This window comes from Vombatus ursinus, unplaced genomic scaffold, assembly GCF_900497805.2.
Source record: "Vombatus ursinus unplaced genomic scaffold, bare-nosed wombat genome assembly UNPS02014841.1, whole genome shotgun sequence".
Classification (NCBI taxonomy): Eukaryota; Metazoa; Chordata; class Mammalia; order Diprotodontia; family Vombatidae; genus Vombatus; species Vombatus ursinus.
Window position 1 is genome coordinate 46,643,527 of NW_020954619.1, and position 20,492 is coordinate 46,664,018.

The 20,492-nt window shown below is 35.4% G+C and overlaps 1 protein-coding gene across 3 annotated transcripts in view; it reads right to left on the reverse strand.

Annotated features, from left to right (window-relative positions):
- Positions 1-20,492, reverse strand: part of KIDINS220 (kinase D interacting substrate 220) — a 174,665-nt gene that overhangs the window by 87,450 nt on the left and 66,723 nt on the right. For all 3 annotated transcript variants that reach the window (XM_027840312.1, XM_027840310.1, XM_027840309.1), the window contains exons 19-22: positions 17,958-18,201; positions 17,692-17,780; positions 15,383-15,527; positions 8,827-8,989 (exon numbers count right to left, since the gene is read on the reverse strand). In XM_027840312.1, coding sequence (XP_027696113.1) covers positions 8,827-8,989; positions 15,383-15,527; positions 17,692-17,780; positions 17,958-18,201 — 641 coding nt within the window. The remainder of the gene's footprint in view (positions 1-8,826; positions 8,990-15,382; positions 15,528-17,691; positions 17,781-17,957; positions 18,202-20,492) is intronic.

The following is a 20,492-nucleotide window of genomic DNA, read 5'->3' on the forward strand; positions in this document are numbered from 1 at the left end:
AGAGATTAGGGAAAGGGGCAGGAGTTACTGATAGAAATGCCAAAATAACTTTTAAAGAATTTAACAAAGAATATTTTCTAATGGACAAAAGAGAACATAAGGAAGTTCTGAGAGAAAGAAACAAGTGGAATAGTCTTGAAATTAATGTGCTGAATTTATTATACACTTTTAAAATAAAACAAATTATGTAACAGAAATGTATAGTTTCATATACAATCCTCCTTCTGTTCATTGTATATGCTAAAGTTCATTTCGTTGATTTTTAAGTTCAGAATGTCAAAAAATTATTTTAAAAGAAAAAAGACTGGGTTTCCACCACTTATTGGTCATAGGACCCCTGGCAAGAAGATCACTTGACCTCTCAGAGCTTCTTCCCAATAGCACAATGAGGAACATACTAGAACCATTCATCCTCAGAGGGTTCTTCTGAGGAAAATATTATGTAAGCTGCATAACAAAACATAAATATGTGCTAGTATTATTACTTTTAATATTTATTAATTTCAGACAATTTTCATCACATTCTTTCTCACTTCCTTGTTCCACCTTAAGACAGGAACCCCAGAAGGCACTTGTTCCAATAGGATACAACTACAGCTCAAGAAGTTCAAATACTTTTCCCCCAGTAACCTCAGGAGTGAAGAAAGTGTCCCCAAGACACTAATTCCATAGATACACCATCCAATTTAGACATTCCTTCCTCAAAACACCTTCAGACTCTCCTAAGCATCTCTTAAAACTTGAACCAAGGCCCATAGTCCCTCTACAAAAAGTCAGCCAATCTCTCAGACGTCATTTTTTCTCCAAGGGCAAAGAATTGGTTTCTAAATGATAAAGGTAAAATCTAGAAGGTACATTTCATCCTTAATTCAATTATTACCACTCATTTAAAGAAATGTCTTAAGTATTAACACAAATGCTACATTAAATAGGAAAGATATTTTGTAATAAAGTCAAATATTTTGCAAAAGATATATGGAATCTAACTTTTTAATTACACAAAATTACTTTGTTATAGTCTACTGAACATTCATAATTAAGTACTTGTATATAGAGAAAAGCATTTAATTTTTGGTAATAAAACTCAATATCATAATAGTACCAAGAGGAAAGAAATCAAGTCATTAATTTTGCAAACAGAAAAATGGTTTTCTAAAGTATGAAAGACCAGATAGAATTTAATTCTTCTTCACAAAGACCCTAAATAATTGTGCAGCACTGCCATCTACTGGAACACTTACTTAGCACAATGTGTACTTTTTTTGTAAGTAATTTAATGTTGAAGTTAAACAAAGTAAGACTTAGAAGAATGAAAATCCATGAAAAGAATATAAAAACTACTAACACTTTATAAATACTAGAGCAAAAGTTTCAGCAAGTAGCAGGTAAAAAATTATCAAACATCTTTTTAAAGTACTTATTGTAAAGTTTCACTTCTATGTGCTAAACAGTAATTTACAATGATGATGTTTTTAAAATTAATTTTGAATGTTTCTGTTTATCTTTTTCAGAGTTAGAAAGAAACCTGGAAGAACAACTTGATCTTTTAAAGGCACCAGGTATATTTTAAAAAGTAATAGTAAAGGCTTACGCATTCTTACTGCAGATTTCACCCACAATATTAATTTGACACTTTTGCATCCCTTTGAAATATGTGTATATGTTGTTACCCACTCCCAAGCTCTTCCAAGTCAAAGAACTGTCACATCAAATAAAGCACTACACATATTAGATGTGAAATGCAACTATGGGTTTTCTAGAATCATGAATCAGTTCTATCTAAAAATTCCAATGTTACAAAGATAATTTTTAAGTGTTCTACCCTATTTATAACAAAACAACTGTTAATCAGAGTTTTTCAATTGTCTATAAATTTTAAATTAGCAAATGGTATTATAAATGTGAGATCTTGCACTTATTAAACAATTGATAATGAAAACAAGTCATGAATAGCAGAAATTATATTGACATTGACTACAATAATTTAATACAGAACTTTAACCAATGTAAATCAATGGCCAAAAAACATGAAGACAAAAATGCCTCAGTAAGCAACACTGTATATATTTCCAAACTGACATAAGAAGGTAACCAAAGGCAACAATTTCAAATATAGGATTACAGCATTACAAAATTAGTGACAAAAGAGATTTTCGAGATCATCTAGTCCAAGCCCATTGTTTTACAGTTCAGGACATAAATGTATACATCCCCTTCTCTCTTCTAATAATACTACCACTCTGGTGCTGGTATCATCTCATAGCTAGATTATTGCAATAACCAACAGGATGGTATCAATGCCACAAGTCTCTCTCAACTCCAGTCTATCCTTCACTCAGCTGCCAAAGTGATCTCCCTAAAGCATAGTCAAACAATGTCAGCCCCTATCCAATAAACTCCAGTGGTTCTCTATCACCTCAAAGATCAAATATAAAATCCTGTTTGTAGTTTAAGCCTTCCATAACTTAGCACCTTCCTGTCCTTCTGGTATTTTAGATGTTACATCTCATCAATCCCCCACCACTGTATTCAGCAAGCCAGTAAACTAACCTCCTTGCTCCTTCCTCACTCAAGAAATTCTCTCTCTCAACTCTGGGCAGTTTCCCTGGATATCCCCCATGACTAGTATTGTCTCCCTCTTCATCTCTATCTTCTAACATTTTCCTGCTTTCCTCCAGTCCCAGATAAAATGCCACCTTCTAGAGGATGACTTTCTCAATTCCTCCTTAATATTAGTGCCTTCCCTCTGAGATTATCTCCTATGTATCCTGCATATATCTTTTTTTTTTCTTTTTTTGGCTAGGCAAAGGGGTTAAGTGACTTGCCCAGGATCATACAGCCAGTGAGTGTTATGTGTCTGAGGCTGGATTTGAACTCAGGTCCTCCTGAATCCAGGGCCGGTGCTCTATCCACTGCACCACCTAGTTGCCTCTATCCTGCATATATCTTATTTGTACAAAGTTGTTTTCTGTGAATTTATCTTTAGCTCTTCTTTGTATCCCTGGTGTCTAGTATAGTGTCCGGCACATCACAGACACTAAATAAATGTTTATTTGATTTGAGGAAAATGAGCCCAGAGAAGTTAAGGTCTTAAGTGACAAGACAGAATTTGAATCCCAAGGACCTCTTGATTCCAAATCCAGCACTCTTTTCACTCTAAATGCATTTGTAAAAATTTTAAGAAGAGAGATGATAGATGACTGGATGAAGATGATTATGATGACATCTTCTTCACAGAGTAGAAGGAAGAAGTAAGAAATTTTGGCAAGAGACTCAACTAAGAGAATTTAAAGATGAAAGCTCAACAAAGACAACAAACAAAAGGAAAAAAATGGAAAACATTTGCAAATATTTTCATAACTAACCCTGTTTCCCATCAAGAACAACAGAGGTACTCTACTTGGACTCTAAAATCATACTCCTAGATATCTTTATAGAGCAGGTAAAAATGCCAATAAGGAGAACAAAGAAGAAAAAAGCAACCAGAACAGACTAAGTGTACATATAGAAGATACATCCTGGAAGCAACACAACTATAAAGGCACTGTGGGATCAATTCACAAAGTATATGAAGATCCACCAAGTGGATAGGAAAAAAATATCTGAAATTATTAATTAATTAAGGTAAACAAAAATGATAGCAGACATAAACCTAAGTGCTTATATTTTTCCTTGTAAAAAAAAAAAGATTTATGACTCATCTACACAAACATCAAAAGATATTTTCAATAAGTTTATTGTGCATTCCCTTTGATCCAGCAATACCACTACTAGGTCTATATCCCAAAGACATAAAAAAAAAAAAAAAGAAAAGGAAAAAGGACCTACTTGTACAAAAATATTTGTACCAGCTCTTTTTGTGGTGGCTAAGAATTGGAAATCAAGGGAATGCCCATCAATTGGGGAATGGCTGAACAAGTTGTGGTATATGATTGTAATGGAATATTATTGTGCTATAAGAAATGACAAGCAGGATGATTTAAGAAAAACCTGGAAAGACTTATATGAACTGATACAAAGTGAAGTGAGCAGAACCAGGAAAATGTTGTACACAGTAACAGCAATATTGTATAATGATCAACTATAAATGACTTAGCTATTCTCAGCAATACAATAATGTAAGACAACCCCAAAGGATTTATGATGAAAAATGCTATCCATCTTCACAGAGAGAACTGATGTTGTCTGAATACAGATTGAAGTATACTCTTTCTTTCTTTCTTCCTTCCTTCCTTTCAGTCTTCTTATATCAAATGACAAATATGGAAGTGTTTTACATGATTGCATGTGTATAACCTATATCAGACTGCTTACTCTCACAGGGAGGGGAAAGGAAAGGAGAGAGGGAAAAAATTTGGAACTCAAAACTTGAAAAATGTTGAAAATTGTTTTTACATGTAATTGGGGAAACAAAATATTAAAAAAAAATCAAATGATATTACAATCAAACACATCTTCATCACCTCCAAATTAACTGAAAGTAAAGCACATAAGATCCCACTGTGCTTAATGTTTGTTGATAATGGAAAAACACCTTAGTTGGTAGTGTATAACAAACACCACCTTGAAGGCTCTTTTCTAACCAATGAGCCTCCCATCCACTGTGCAAAATCATTCAAGATTGTTTGAATGATATTAAAAAAGAAATAATGCTGTTCAGTGATTCTCTAAGAATAAATATCAGGCAAGACACAAAAAGGGGTTTCGCCTTATGTTCAAAGGTTTTTGCCACTGTAATAGAGGGGATCTAGCGCAGATTCCAATTGAAGGACTCTGAATGGCAAAGTGCTTCAGATGTTCTTGTTTGTAGATGACACTATGATGGGAGAATTAAACTTTGAACTGATGACAATGGTTGCTAAAATAAATACGTAACCACTGAAAAAAGTTTAGCCTCCTCATTCAGAAAGAAAAAGCTAAGTGGATGAAGAACATCCTCCGCTAAAATTATAACATATTTTTGGATAGATAACCTAAAGAGATGGTTAGTGGTTATCTATATTACAGATAGATAGTACAAATGGATGATGTAGGCCTAGAATTAAAAAGGAGGAAGAGAGCAGGATGGAGTGTCTTCAAGAAATTGAAAAGCTCCTTTAAAGATTCCACCATCTCCCAGAAACAAAAGTTCATCTTTTTAATACCAATACTGTGCCAGAGTTGACTTACGGCTGTGATACATGGTACAGTCTCCCATGAACTGAAAATGATGACATAGAGAGCAATGGAGAGGTATATGGTAGGTTTGTGGAAGCTACAACATATAACCAATGAAGTACTTTGAAAGAGAAAAGAGTAAAAGAAGTCATCAGGAAAATGCTAAGAAAGAGGAAACGGTCATGTGGTAAAGGGTAGCAATGACAAGGGCCCAGCCCAGACAGAGTACTCCACTGGTATCCTTGTGATGTAAGGAGAAATCAGGAAAGGCTTCCAGACCTTTGGGTCAACCAAAGGTTGTGGTGAAATTATGGGAGACCACAGACAAAAGTCACAAAAGATGGGCAGGTATGGATGGGTTATGATCTACAATTTGCATAATTGGAGGGAACATCCAACTTGATGTGATCACATACCCATTCGAGTAACTTTATTAGCTCAATCAGATTATTTTTTGGGCGGTGATTAATGTGAATACATATTTAAATTTTATAATACATAAATGGAAAGAAAACATTTAGCTAAAAGGTGTGAACATGGATTTAAAGTTTATACATTAAGAGTGACTGAAATAAAATACTACCCAAATATTTTATACCACCCTTAATATATTGGTAATTAAAGAAAACTTATACTTCACACCAAATTAATAGCTTCAATTCTGAACAATTCATTAATTCAACAACTAACTGCCTATTATGTACAAAGTATGAATTTAACATAATGATCAATGCTAAAAAAAAAACTTCAATAATTAAATAACAGCAAAAGCATGGCATGGTAAATAATCAGTCAAACAATTAATAAACATTAAGTGTTTACTAAATCCCAGGTTCTGTGCTAAGTGCTGGGGATTCAAAAAGAGGCAAAGGATAGTTTCCGCCCTTGAGGAGTTTACCATCTAGTCAGGGAGACAACAAGCAAACAAATATATAAAAACAAGTGATATATAGGATGAACAGGAAATGACTGAAAGCAAATGCACTAGAATTAAGACAGGTTGGTAAAGGCCTCCTATAGAAGATCTGAATATTTGTTGCGACTTAAAAGAAGCCAGGGAAGCCAGAGGGCAGAAATGAGGAGAGAGAGCATTCCAGGTATGGGGAGCAGCTAGAGAAAATGCCCAAAGCTAAGAAATGCCCACAATCACTAGATCAAAGATTACAGGTTGCTGGAGTAGTTTAAGATGACTAGAAAGATAGGGCGTGGTTAGGTTATAAAGGGCTTTGAATGTCAAACGAAGCATTTTGAATTTGTTCTTGGAGGTGAGAGGAAGCCAATTAAATTCACTGAGTAAGGGGATAACAGGCAGAACTGCGTTTTAGGAAAATCACTTTAGTGACTGAAAAGAGGATGAATTGTTATGGGGAGAGACTTGAGGAAGGCAGAACCATAGCAGGTTATTACAATAGTCCAAGTATAAGACCACTGTGGTAACAGTGTCAAAGGTATGAACGGGGCATACTCAAGAACTGTCGCAAAAGTGAAACCAAAAAGCCTTGGCAACAGCTTAGATATGGTGAAAGGAGAGAGTGGGGAATCTAGGATGACTCTTAGAATTCAAGCTTATGGGACTGGAAGGATGGTATTGCCCTCTACGGTAATAGGGAAGGTGGGGAGGGAAGATGGTTTAGGGAGAAAGATAATGAGTTCTGTTCTCAACACGCTGAGTTTAAGATATCTACTATCGGTTCAAGATATCTGAAAGGCAGCTAGAGATGTGATACTGGAGGTCAGCAGAGAGACTGGAGTGGGAAAGGTAGACTGATGAATCATCAGGATATATATGGTAATTAAATCTCTGGGTCTTGAGGGATCCCCAAGGGAAATAGTATAGAGGAAGAAGAAAAGAGGGCCCAGGATAGAACCTTGTAGGCCACCTACAGCTAACAGACTTTTGAAATGAAACTGAAAGAATGAGAAGCTGACCTCTAATAATGAAAGAAAACCTATAAAGCTAATGTCCATACTCTTAACTCATAGAAGAATTAAATTTTCATGGCCACATATTAATTATTTCTAAGTTCTAAACTTCTGGTCTGGTAAAAGGCATAATTTTTTCTCCATGATGGCAAGACTATGTCCATGAGTATTTCTAGCAATATCACCACCGTTCAAACCAAGAAACATTTAAGTGCTTACTATCTGCAGGGCACTGTGCTACTAGCATATTCTTTAACTATGAAAAACAGTCCCTCTCTTCAAGGAACTTATATTCTACTGGGATGATAAAGAATTTGAACTGACAAAAAACATATATTATGATCTAAGGAGGAAAAGAGCACAAAAAGCAAGGAACTTGGAAAGGTTTCCTATAAGAGGTGCCAGATGAGCTGAACCTTGAATGAAGTTCATCAGAAGCAGAGACAAGAATGAAAAGCATTTCCAGGCACTGGGGAAATCCTATGCAAAGTCACACAGGTGGGAGACAAAATTCTGAGTTTGGTAAAAGAGGAACAAGTCAGTATGGCTAGAAGGTAATAGGTATAAGGAAAGTAATGTGAAATAAGTCTAGAAGAGAGTTGGAGTTAAATTGTGAAAAACTTTAAAAGCCAAGAAAGGAAGTTTATACTTTATCATAGAAAAAATATGCCAGAAAAGTTTCTTAAGAAGGGTATTCATGTGATAAGATGTACATTTTATGAAAATTATTTTGGCAGCCTACTGGAAGATAAATGGAGAGGACACAGATTGTAAGTAGGGATCCAATTAGGAGGTGACTGTAGCACTTCAGGAGAGAGATTATGAGGGACTAAACCAGAATAGTAGCTCTGTAAATGGTAAGAAGAGGACAGGCATCTTGAGAGAGTAAAATTAAGAAGACAAATAACTGGATAAAGAAGGTAGTGGCTGTGGATGAGTTTTTCACTTGGTAATTTTTCATCTTACAAACATTTCTGAGATACCACAGAATACAAGGAGTGCTTGCTGAGTAACTACAGAGAAACGTCATTTTAACTACACTCACTTAAGGTCCAATTTGTAAATCTGACCAAATATGGCAATCACAAGATCAGATGAATCTTTTATTTTGAGTCAGAGCCAGGACTACAGTCAGTCAATACTTCTTATTAGGTGAAGAAATTAGATGAACTTCTTTAACTTATTAGGATCCATGTATGTTTAAGGTTTATCAATTAACATACCACTTAATTTAATGGGATACCAATACTTATATAGTTTAACGATAATCAGGGATAATTAGTATTTTCTAAGCTACCTGAGAAAGCACTTCCACATAGGTCTTCCAAGCATGACATTTTCCTAAATAACCAGAGTAGCAGTTTGGGTGGTATGACTGTTTTCATTATTCCCTACAGTAAATAAAAACACTCAATGAAAAGGGAATTTTATTATATAGTTTGGTGTGTGTTCACGTGTTTGTATGTCCATCTACAAGAATATGTATACTAAGTATTAATTTGGGAAATTTCTTGTACATGTGCTATACTGATAAAGGCAAAATATTCCTGCATGTTGAATCTATTACATACTGGCACCAAAGAATATATGGGAATACAACTCTGAAATTACAGTAAATATCAAAAGAAAAATTTGGTTCAATATACAAATATCCACTTTGCATACTCTCCTGTAACACTTTTAGCACATAAAGAAACTACAAATTCAACTCAACTTAAAGACATAAAAAAAGAACAATTGTAGTACCTTTCATAGATGGTTTTTAATGTCATTTGATCTGGAACGCCTTCAGTTTCCTCCAAATACAGTATGAGCCATGAAGTTCGGTAGGGCCATTGTTCTGTAATGTTGATCCAGCTAGCAAGCCTATCCCAATTGAAATTAATTTGATTGGCTCTCAATAATCGTCCTATAGAGTAAGAAAACATAATTTTTGTAAATTAACATAAGTACAAGCAAAAAAAAATTAGCAGACTGTCCAGGAGACAAATTACATAATTTAACTTTGCTCTAAACAAAGTGAAACACCAAGTATGTCAAACACTGATTTTATCTTTTGTGATCATCTGAGCTGTGGGGAATTTTCTAGTTCTTTAAGTAATTATTTGACTATAATGTAAGTTGATCATAGCTATTAGGATAATGATTTTTTTTGTATTTTATACATACACACAATGAAAACCAAGATCTCATAAACCTACCTGAAAAGTTTTTTTTTTAATGTTCATTCCAGAACTATAATATCTTAAGCTATCCTAAGATTATGTGTGTCTTGCTGTACATTTCAGGAATCCTAATACTACCTACTTTAGATATGACTCATATATTAAAGTATAAACTGACTTTATGAAAATAGGTTATGCTGGCTAATAAAATCATTTAGATTACATAAATCTCTAAGGTGTTTTAGAGCCAGGGACTCACGAATAAAAGATTTTAGTCCTAGACTAAAAAAAAAACAGGTAAGATCTCGAAAACATTTAAACAAAACCACAACAGTGATAATGCAATTCATAGATATTATGCAGAGAACTTAAAGGATTTAAGTATATTACTGCTCTGGCACTTAGACATGAAAAGAACTAGGAAAAAAATTGTGGGTTCATAAATCTGATACAGTATTTATTTGCGTGTTATTTACACTATAAAACTGACTCAATAGTTTATACCCAGGTATAACCAAATGCCCCCCCCAAAAAAAACCCAGACTGTCTCATTTTAAAAGTTTAATTCTTAATTTTTCTTAAATGATAAGTTTTACAGTTTGATGAATAAGATATCCTTTAAAATTATATGTAAAGCAATATTCACCTTTAAAAATAAAATTTGCTAAGTGTACACCCAAATGAAACTGCTGCATACACCTAAAAAAACCCTATCATACTATTGCTTTCAAACTCTCTTCCTCATTTCTGCATCTCTATGATACAAAATCGAAGAAGGCCTGGGTGAACTCTCATTTCCCCAACACTATATTCTGATAATTTCAATCCTTTTTCTCTTGGCCAAACTCCTCCCATTTCCCTAGTACCCCCTAACCTAAGCCCTAAGGAATTTCTACACTACAATTAACAAACTGTTTCTTAAATAAAACTGTTCTTCTCCAACTCTTTTCAGACATAGAAACCAAATGACACTTCATCTCTTACCATCCTCTCCAGTACTGGATACTCTGTCTGCCTTTCTATACAATGGGCCAGGGGGAAATCAGTATATTTTTTCTATCACTCAGTAAATACTTATTAAGTACCTATGTGTCAAGCACTATGCAAAGCACTTTACAAAAATTATCTTATTTGATCCTCACAACAACCTTGGGAGGTAGGTGCTACTTATACCCATTTTACACTTGAGGAAATTGAGACAGAAAGCATTTAAGTGACTTGCCCAGAGAATCAGCTAGAAATAAAAAGGCTACCTAGATGAAGTCAGGGGTTAGCTAGAGTAGAAAACTTAAATCTGTAATAGACAAAGATGGCATAGCAGCATGATTTTCTGCAGTTCCATTTAGAAACATGTAAGATGGAATAAAAGAGACAGCTGGTAGGAGCCATCCAGAGTTGTGATTTAATAAGTGGGGGAGGGAATTTGAGTTTAGAAGATACTGTAGTGTTTGAACTAGGTAACTAAAAGGTACGGAGGAAAGGGAAAGTGCAAAGGGAAGGGCTTGAGAAAGTACTTGAGGGGTGGAGGGATTGGAAGTCATTGTGAGAATAAAGAACATATTTAAGAGGGGAAAGGCACAGGGAGAGCGGGAATAAAAAAGGGTTAGGATAAGATAAAGGAATGCCACAATTCTTGATCATGGAAGTGAAATATTTGTTAGGGGATGGTGAAACTAGATTGTAACCATACCTATGTGCAGTTGAGGTGGAGCTGAAGAGTTGGTCATGGATTTGATAAGATTTTAGGATGGTTAGGGAACTATCAACATGTAGGCTGAAGTCCCCTGGTATAGGCTGGGGAACAGTAGCGGAAAAAGCAAAAGAAGGTGAAAAAGTAAGAAGAATGACCTTAAGGCCAGGGGGAATATTTCCACTATGATCTAAACTGGGTGATAAATTTTGACAGAATGACATTCAAAGGAGAGGTTACAGAATAAGTTCCTTGCAGAAGGGAGAATCTGTGAGGAGCAGTGGGGAACAAAAGAGTAATCTAAAGGTGGGTGTGTGTGTGTAGGAGAGAGGGTGGAAATAAAAGAGAAGGTGCATCAAGCCAGTTTCCCCTGACATAGCCTCTTCCTTCCATAGGGGATCAGAGAGATTCCTTCCATCCTGTGCAAGTTTCCTGACCTGGCCTCTAACTCCCAGGGCAGGTCCTCTAGGCTAGCCTCTTTCCATTTGCAGGGAACCCTTCCTACCTGCAGAGAGTTCCTTCCTTTCCAGAGCTGACAAAGAAACACTATTCCTTCCTATTCCCTCCACTTATCCCCTGGCCTAACCTGCCTACAGTTATAGGAGAGGAACACTATTCCACCAACTCCCCCAGTTAGTCTCCTCAATAGAGCAGAGTGAAACACTATCACCCAGATGCCAAACCCTTAATGAAGTTAATAGCTTCCCAAACTCATTCAGCAATGATGTTTAACAAACTCCAACCCAGTCATACCCTCCCCATTCCAATGATCTTGAACCCCCAACCGTCTTTATATGAACTGTGTTCTCCACCGCCCTCTGCTGCTTCCTTATTTTCATTCCCCTCAATCCAACCCCCACCAACGTTGCACTTCAAAGCTACCCATTCCTTCAACTGTGCTCTTGTGAATATGTGTTCTGTAGGCAATAAACTTTCTTTTATCAGAAACTTTTTTCTCTCCTACTTGTTTCATCTTCTGGCTCACTAAGACTTTGCTCCCTCCTGGTGCTACGCAGTCTCTGGGGCCACTCCTTCTGGCACTTGCTGTACCTTCACTTGTTCCTCTCGCTCACTGCCACTTTCAGACTCCCCTTCTACCTCCACTATTCTAACTTTGAGGGTTAATCAACCCAATCAAAATTCTGATAACTATTATCTATAACCTCCAGGGCATTCTCCTTTCTTCAATGAGTTCAGTGGCTGACCCAGTCTGTCTCTCCTCCTCAACTCCTGTCTTCATAAAACTGGGAAACTTAAATATATATATATCAACATCCGCTCAAACCCCTAAGGTCCCAGTTCATCCTACTCATTTCTCACAACTTATTCCACCACCCGGCCTCAGTTACACACAGAGATTATCACACACTTGATCTTGCTATCACCCAAAATGTTTTACTTCCATGTTCACAACCTCTGAAGTTCCCTGACATCATTCCACCTCTGCCTCTGCCATGCAGGCCCAAATCCTGCTCTTCACCCTCACCATGACCTCCTAGCTTTAAATGTCTCCTAGACATTTTCTACCCGGATGTCTCATATGTATCTAAAAATGAACATGTCTAAAACAGTACTATTTTTCTCCCCTAAACAAACCCTTTCTCTTACCTTCTCTATTTATGTCAAGGCACCACCATCTTTTCAGCGAACTAGGCTTATAATAGTATCATCCTCAAGTCTCCATTCTCATTCACTACTGAACAAATAATAAGCTATCAAGTGTCACTAATTTACATGTTGCTCACTCATCATCTTTCCATTCACATTTCTACCACCCTAGTTTAGGCCCTCATTACCTCTCACCTGCACCACTGGTTCCTAATTGCACCCCCGGCATGCATCTATCCCCTCCCTAATCCATCCTCCACAGAGCTACTCAAATGGAAGAGGCAACATAACATGGTATAGAGCAAGATGGACTTGAAGTCAAGAAGATCTATTTTCAAATCCTGTCTTTGGTACTTTACTAGTTGTGTGATCCTGGACAAGGCATGTTACCTGGCATAAGATTCCATTTCTTGAGCTGAAAATGAGAGAGTTAGACTTGATGACCCCTAAGGTCCCTTTCAGCTCTAAATCTATGATCCTATGATACTTCTAAAATGCTGGTCTGACCATATCACTCCTCTTGCTCAAGAAACTTTAACAACCCCCTATTGACTCCAGAATAAAATATAAATTCCCTTATTTGGCATTTGAAATTCTTCACAATTTAGATAATAATTACTATTTTTATAATTACTATAATAGCTAGTATTTATATTGTGCCTATTATATGCCAGGCACTGTGCTAAGTGCTTTATAAATATTAACTCATTTGATCCCTTACAACAATTCTGGGAGGCAGGTGCTACTATTATCCCCATTTTACAGGTAAGAAAACAGGCTGAGAAGTCAAGTGACTTAATCAAGTCACAAAGCTACTAAGTTTGAACTCAGGTCTTCCTGATTCCTGGCCCAGCCCTCTATACACTGCAACACCTAGCTAGCCAGACTATCTTTCCAAGCTGATCACACATTACTGTCCACAAACCTGACCTGCTTCCTGTTCTCTATATAAAGAGCTCCATCTCACCTTCATGTTTATAAGACTGCCCCTCATCCTGGAATGTTCTCCTCTTTACCTTCACTGCTTGGGAATTCAGCTCCCTTCCAGGCTCAGGTCCAATACTACTGACTTCTAAAGGCCTTTCCTGATTGCCTTTTATGCTAGTTCCAATCACTCTCATTTTCCTCCAAAAAAAATCACTTGTTTTTATTTCATATGTATGTATTTATTTATCTGTGAACACAATGCACTCTTTCCTAGAGTAAAATAAATGCTCCATGACACAAGAACTGTCTCCCTTTATTGCTTGCATCCTCAGGGTCTAGCTCACTGGTCAGGGCATGACAGGTGCTTAATAAATCCGTGCTGATCGATTATCGTCTATAAAATTCAAACTCTGTTCTTTCAGTGAATGAGATAATTACTATAAAATTAGTTCTATAAATATTAAATCCCAACACTAATGTGATTATTATTATGGTAAATTATATAAATACAAAACTTTATATAAAATTTATCTGAGTTCAAAATTAGATTTTTCCCCTATCATAAGAAAAACCTCTAGAAAGTCCTACTCTAACAACTCATCATGGAATGGAAATTATCCTGTGTTCTTGATATCTACGACAAGGGAACAGAGTGGGTCCTAAAATGCTGGAAAGTGGAGTATGATAATTCTAACAGACATTTTCTAAGGCTCAGAATAGGTGGGAATTCCACACCACACTTAGTGTGGAACTCTTTAGTGGTCATAGTAACTCACGATCCAGCTCCATTCCACTCCTGCATGGATAACCACAAAGTGATACAAAAGGGTAATAAAGGGAGGTAAGATTCACATGGTTTTTAAAACTATTTATGAACAATAACGTAAATGTTAACAGTCTAAATGTGAAATCCTTGGCCAGTGACCAATCAATCAACTAACAAGCATTTATTCAGCTACTATGTTGCATACATGCATTGTGCTAAGCATTTGGTATACAAAGAAAAAAGAGAAACAGTCCCTTCCTTCAAAGAAATTTTAATCTATCCAGAGAGATAATATTTTTATGTACACACGCAATAGATAAAAGGTAAATGTTGGGGGTCAATGAGGGGGGAGAGAGAAACACTAACAGATCACTGAGAGGATAAAACCCTGGGGGAACTCAATCACATTAAATCTAAAAACAAGAGGCAAAAGGATATTACAACTAAAGGAAACAATAAATCACTGATTCTTTGGAGCAGTTTATTTTATAATGTGTCCAAAGACAACAAGAATCATTATTTCATGAAACATTTGGTCATCTTGTACTGCAGCAGTCTTAAGTATTTGAAAAACCATTAGACAGTTCCTATGATCCCCTGGTATAAGTACAATGTTAAAGGAAACTGAGGAAAGCCCATAGCGCTGGTATAAGTACAATGTTAAAGGAAACTGAGGAAAGCCCATAGCGCTGGTATAAGTACAATGTTAAAGGAAACTGAGGAAAGCCCATAGCATGTGTAGTGAACCCTGGGGTACAATGAATAAAGAACCAAAAAAGAACCATTCAGAATGAGCACGCAAACGGATTTTGATCTACATGGTTGGGGAGAATGCAGCTATCAATGAGATGATAGATCCACTTAAGCTTTCAAATGTTTGATTATCAACATGTTTTTTAACATCCCAAACATAAGCTGAATTTTAAGTGTGTGGCTTCCTGCTAGTTCATTAAGTATTTGTTGTATTATGGAATGAGGTTTTAAAGAAGTGAAAAACGGTTTTAAAAATAGCGTTTATTGCATTCTTAGCAATGTAAATCTTGGAAGCACACTACATTGTGTTACTTTAACTTCTTTCTGAAAATGTCATTTGAGACTGTCAGAGATTATTTCCTATAGTAAAGAGAACAAGAGTAAAAGACTTACCTGTCACAGAAACAATATTAAGTAGTCTTCTCATAGTCTGCGGACTGATATCACTGAACCAGTCCTCTGTCACTAATAGTTTTGTAAGATCAAAAGACATCTGACGTGTTATGCTCCGCTGCATCTGTCTTCTTCGGTAAGTATCCTAAAAACAACATAATGCAAATGAGAATTCATTCATATGACAAGTCTGAGAATCCAGGAACTTGAAAAAGAAAACAGTGAAAGGGAATAGTGAGAAGGGCTGGACCTGTCCTTACACTGGTATAAGAAATTTCTTATACCACTTTCATTCAGGTGAGGAAACTCCTGCAAATACCAAGCTGATATCTTTTATGCAACTTATAGTCTTACAGAGTTGCCTTGAACAGAAAGAGGTTGTGATTTGCCCAGGGATAAAACAATCTGTGTCAGAGGCAAAACTTGAATGTGTACCTTCCTGGCTTCAAGGCTGGCTCTCTATCCACTGTGCTATGGTGCCTGCCTCTCAAAAGAAGAAAATATTCTGATCAATATCTTACTACCACAAAAATTCTAATTCTCAACAAAAAAAAAAAGAAAATGATCAAAATGATTATAAAAATTACATACAGTATAGTGAAAGTATTTGTTTTTATTGAATAACAAAAGGACTTTGTGAAAAACACTTTCAAATATAGGTGTGACTCAATTTACAGAATGATGTTAATACAACATGGATATACTTAATTTTGTAAAGAGACATGCCTTACGACTGCTGAAGAAGCTCACTCTTTAAAGATATGATGATTACTCCCTGGTTTGTCTGAGTTTGGAAGTTCAAATTTTCCCTTTAAATGTAATTAATATTTATTGTGCATTTACTATTTGGTTTTGCCTAAAACAGGGTACATCATTGCTAATTCCACTCACTTGGAGTTTGTATGCCTTATCCTAACTGCTCAAGGCACTTTTTCTCAGGGCCAGATATTAGTAATTTTTAAAAATCAAAATACATACCTCAATAGGGTCACAGGATCAAAGAATCAGACTTAAACCTGGGAGGAATGTTAGAGATTATCTATCCAATCCTTCCATTTTAGAGATGGTAAAACTAAGGCCTAGAGAACTTCAGTGATTTGGCCCAAGTTATATAGATAGTAAGCAGAAGAGGCAGAATTCAAACCTAGGCCCTCTGGCTCCACATCTGAGCTCGTTCCACTACCCTACACTGCTTCTCATCAGTAGTAACATTTGTCCAACATCAAGGAGCAAGTTAGTGGTAGACTCAGAACAAGAATCAGTTTTGAGAAGGAGGGGAAGAATAAAGCATTTATATAGTGCCTTCTATGTTCCAGACACTGTGCTAAACTCTTTTTTACAAATATTATTTGATCCTCACAACAATTCTGGGAGGTCAGTGCTATTATTATCCCTATTTTACAATTAAGGAAACAGAAGCAAACAAAGGTTAAATAACTTGCCCAGGGTCACACAGCTAGTAAGTGTCTGAGGCTGGATTTGAACTCAGGTCTTCCTGAAACCAGATTTGGGGGAGGGAACACAGAATATAAGCACAGCATCAGTTACAAATTTAATGGTATGATGACACAACTTTCCTATTCACTTTGTCTATGCCAAATTTTACTCTCTGATGCTGAACAAGCAACAACAGTCTTGGAACTTACCTATAAGGTAAACTGTTTCATGACACTATTTTGATCTGAAGCAGACACTGAAAGGAGACTTTGGGGAATGAAGAACAGTATGTACAATCAAAATCCTAGGCCTTGTTTTGTTGTACTTATTCAGAGCTTGAAATTACTACAAGGTGCTACAGGTAAGCTAGACATTTCCATCCTAAAGAACTATGAGAAATGTTCTATTGCTTCACTTGCTGCAACCACATTCTATTAATGTGATCCTGAAATGTTCCAATTACACCTACCTTGATCTTGAAATTCCCTTTGACTCCCAACTCCTTACTACCTTATGTCTTTTGTCTTCTCAAAACAGTGTGAAAAGACAATAAATTGCTCAGCTTTATTTAAGGTGAACGAAGGTAGATATGGCCACCATTATGTATCTGCAGTGTAAGTTCTTCCCTAGCAGCAAAAGAAGAGGGCAAAAGGATGGAAGGAGCAAGATGGGGCACATCTAAGTATACAGCAGCATTGAATTAGTATGGCTCTATGCTCAGACAGTCCCTGAAAGCCAAAACGAAGCTGCTGCAAGCAAATTCAAAGATAAATTTCATTTGAAAAGTAATAATTCAATAGCTATAAAAGATTTTAATAACACATTTTACCTTTGCTTCAACACAGAAGTCTGACTGAAAACAAGCATCTTACCCGCCTGTTGAGGGCTGTCTTGCTACCAAGTTTGGTCATTTCCCCAAGGCTGTTCTGTGAAACTCTTCTGTCAGTATCTTCATGTAATCCTTAAAATAATTTACAAAGACAAACAATACACACTAAAATGTTTCTGTGTTATTGTTACTTTAAGTAAGCAGTCACAACTCTCCAAAGTATTTTTAAGTTAAAAGTATTCTTTTCAAAAGCAAATAGAATTTTGAGCTGTTCTAAGAACTTTAATATTTTAGAGGCTTGGTTTTTACCTGTGCTATCAGAACACACAACTTCTCCATTTGAAGTGGCAGTTACGAGAAATTTTCTTGCACTGCTTAATCCACGACTATTAAGGAAAACAGGCAAATGAACTATATTGCGCATGTAGTCATGACCATTTATATTTGAATCACGAAGTACACTGTTGAGGTTCTGGTTAATTGCCTTTATGATAATGTGTGGGTCACTTGCAAAAATAGCAATGAATGGACCTTTTGAAAACAGAACTCGGACCTGTAACACAAGAGAAGTTTGCATACATATATATTTTGACAAACATTCACATATATTCACATATATAGTCACACATATACACTTGCATTTGATATAAATTAATTTAATAAGAAACACTATACTGGGCAACAATCAATGCTATCAAATGTAATAGGAGACATCATCCATAACTCTCAAGAGCTTACAATTTCTACATGAGAAAAACGAAATGTGTCCTTTTTGAGGCAGCCAGATCTCTATACCTGGAGGTCAAGAATACCTAGGTTCAAATATGACCTCAAACACTAGCTGTGTGACCTGGACAAGTCATTTAACTTCTCTGTACCTCGGTTTCCTCAACTGTATATGGGGATAATAATAGCACCTACCTTCCAGGATTATTGTGAGGATCAAATGATACCTGTAAAAAGTGTTCAGCACAGTGCCTGCCACATAGAAGGTGCTTCGTAAATCTATCTTTATTTCTCTCTCTCTTCTTTCTTTTTCTCCCATCTCCTTCTCCCTCCCTCACTTCATCTTTTCTTTCTTTAACATCTCCAAAATGCTGTTTTACGGTGACAGAAGCAAAATGAATCTCTTCAAGAAGCAGTGTGATGAAAAAAAGTATCGGTTTTCAGAAGTCAAAAGATCCAAATTCAACTCCCAATTCTGATATTTATTAGTGGTGTGACTAGGGGGAACTTACTTTATGTTTCTGAGCCTCAGTTGCTTAATCCGTAAAATGGAAATAATATCGCTTGCATTACCTACACTCCAGACTTTTTGTGTAGTGCTTTGCAAGACCTTAAAGTGATATTTTGTTATACATTTAATATTTGTTTTGTTATTCTACCTATTTCATCTTTTGAAACTCATTCATTCTCCAAGGCTATCAGATAAACTTCCTTTTTATAAAGCTTTCCTTGATATCAACTGGATATTTCATAGTATTTTTTTATATCTCTCCAAACTTTTATCATATTATCCTTTATATTATAATTATTTTTAGTGTTTGAGTTTAATAAATTTATTGGTATTTTAGGAAAGATATTCATTTTCTCACTCATTTTTCTCTCCCATCTTAAGGCTGTTATTTCATCTGAATCAGGAAAATACCCAGGAGAAGAATTCTTACTTTAAATCAAGCAGGATTAACTTCAAATCTGTGTTCTTTTATGAAATTATTATTTTGACAGGTATATTATAACACAATTAGTTACCTCTGTAATCCTATGTATTTTATTTTATGCATTTAAAAACATTATTCTGAGAAGGGGTCCATGCTCCATAGTCTTTATCACAATGCTAAAGGAGACCACGACACAAAAAAAGACTAATAACTCCCACTTTAAACCAAATAATAAAACAGGCAAAAATGCAAAATTTGCCTAAAGTATCTAAATGTAAATTTATGAATCTTGATGCGATTAAGTCAATAAGGAAGAATACTTCTATATACATTTTCAGTATTTTACTTAGGACTTATCTTAAATACAGATGTACCTGGATGAAAGTATTAGAAATATACATTAAAAGTCAGGCAGCATCTTAACTGACATTTACCACTAGTAGAAAAGTCTGAAACCACCTTCAAATTCAACATTGAAGGAATTTTCAAGGAAATATCATTTATTTATGGCAAAGCTTTTTAAAATGCTAGTGTAGATTTTTCCAAATGGCTCATAATTCAAAGAAACTTAACATTACATATACAATTAAAAATTAAAAAAGAAGTCACTCAGAACTTAACAGACTCACTTGAAAAGTGGTAAGATCTTTCATAAAGTATTTTAAAGATCTATTTTCTTTTATTTTTAGTAACTGAAATGGGCTACTGATCTATATAGAAATAAGTGGGATAACACTGTTTGCATTATCTAAAATCTAGACTTAATGTGAATATTTACAAAATTAATGAAATATTTACCAAAATTTACTAATATTAGCTTATTATTATACTAGCATATTAATGAGAAAATTGACCATGCTAAAGTTCAAATAAGATTTCATCAAGTAAATCAATAATTTATAAGTTCTAACATACATATAAAGTATATCTCTCATCATATTTGTAAGACATTAATGAATTTTGCTCAATGATGATAGAAGAAAATCTAATTCCTTTCAAAACTTAATTTCCTTTAAAACCAAAAAAAGCAAAATGTATTTAAGAAATATATGTATGTATAAATATGTATGTATATATGTGTATGTATTGTGTGTGTACATAAGAATATGTGTCCACGTGTACATAAACACACACACATATATATATATATATATATATATATATATATATATATATATATATA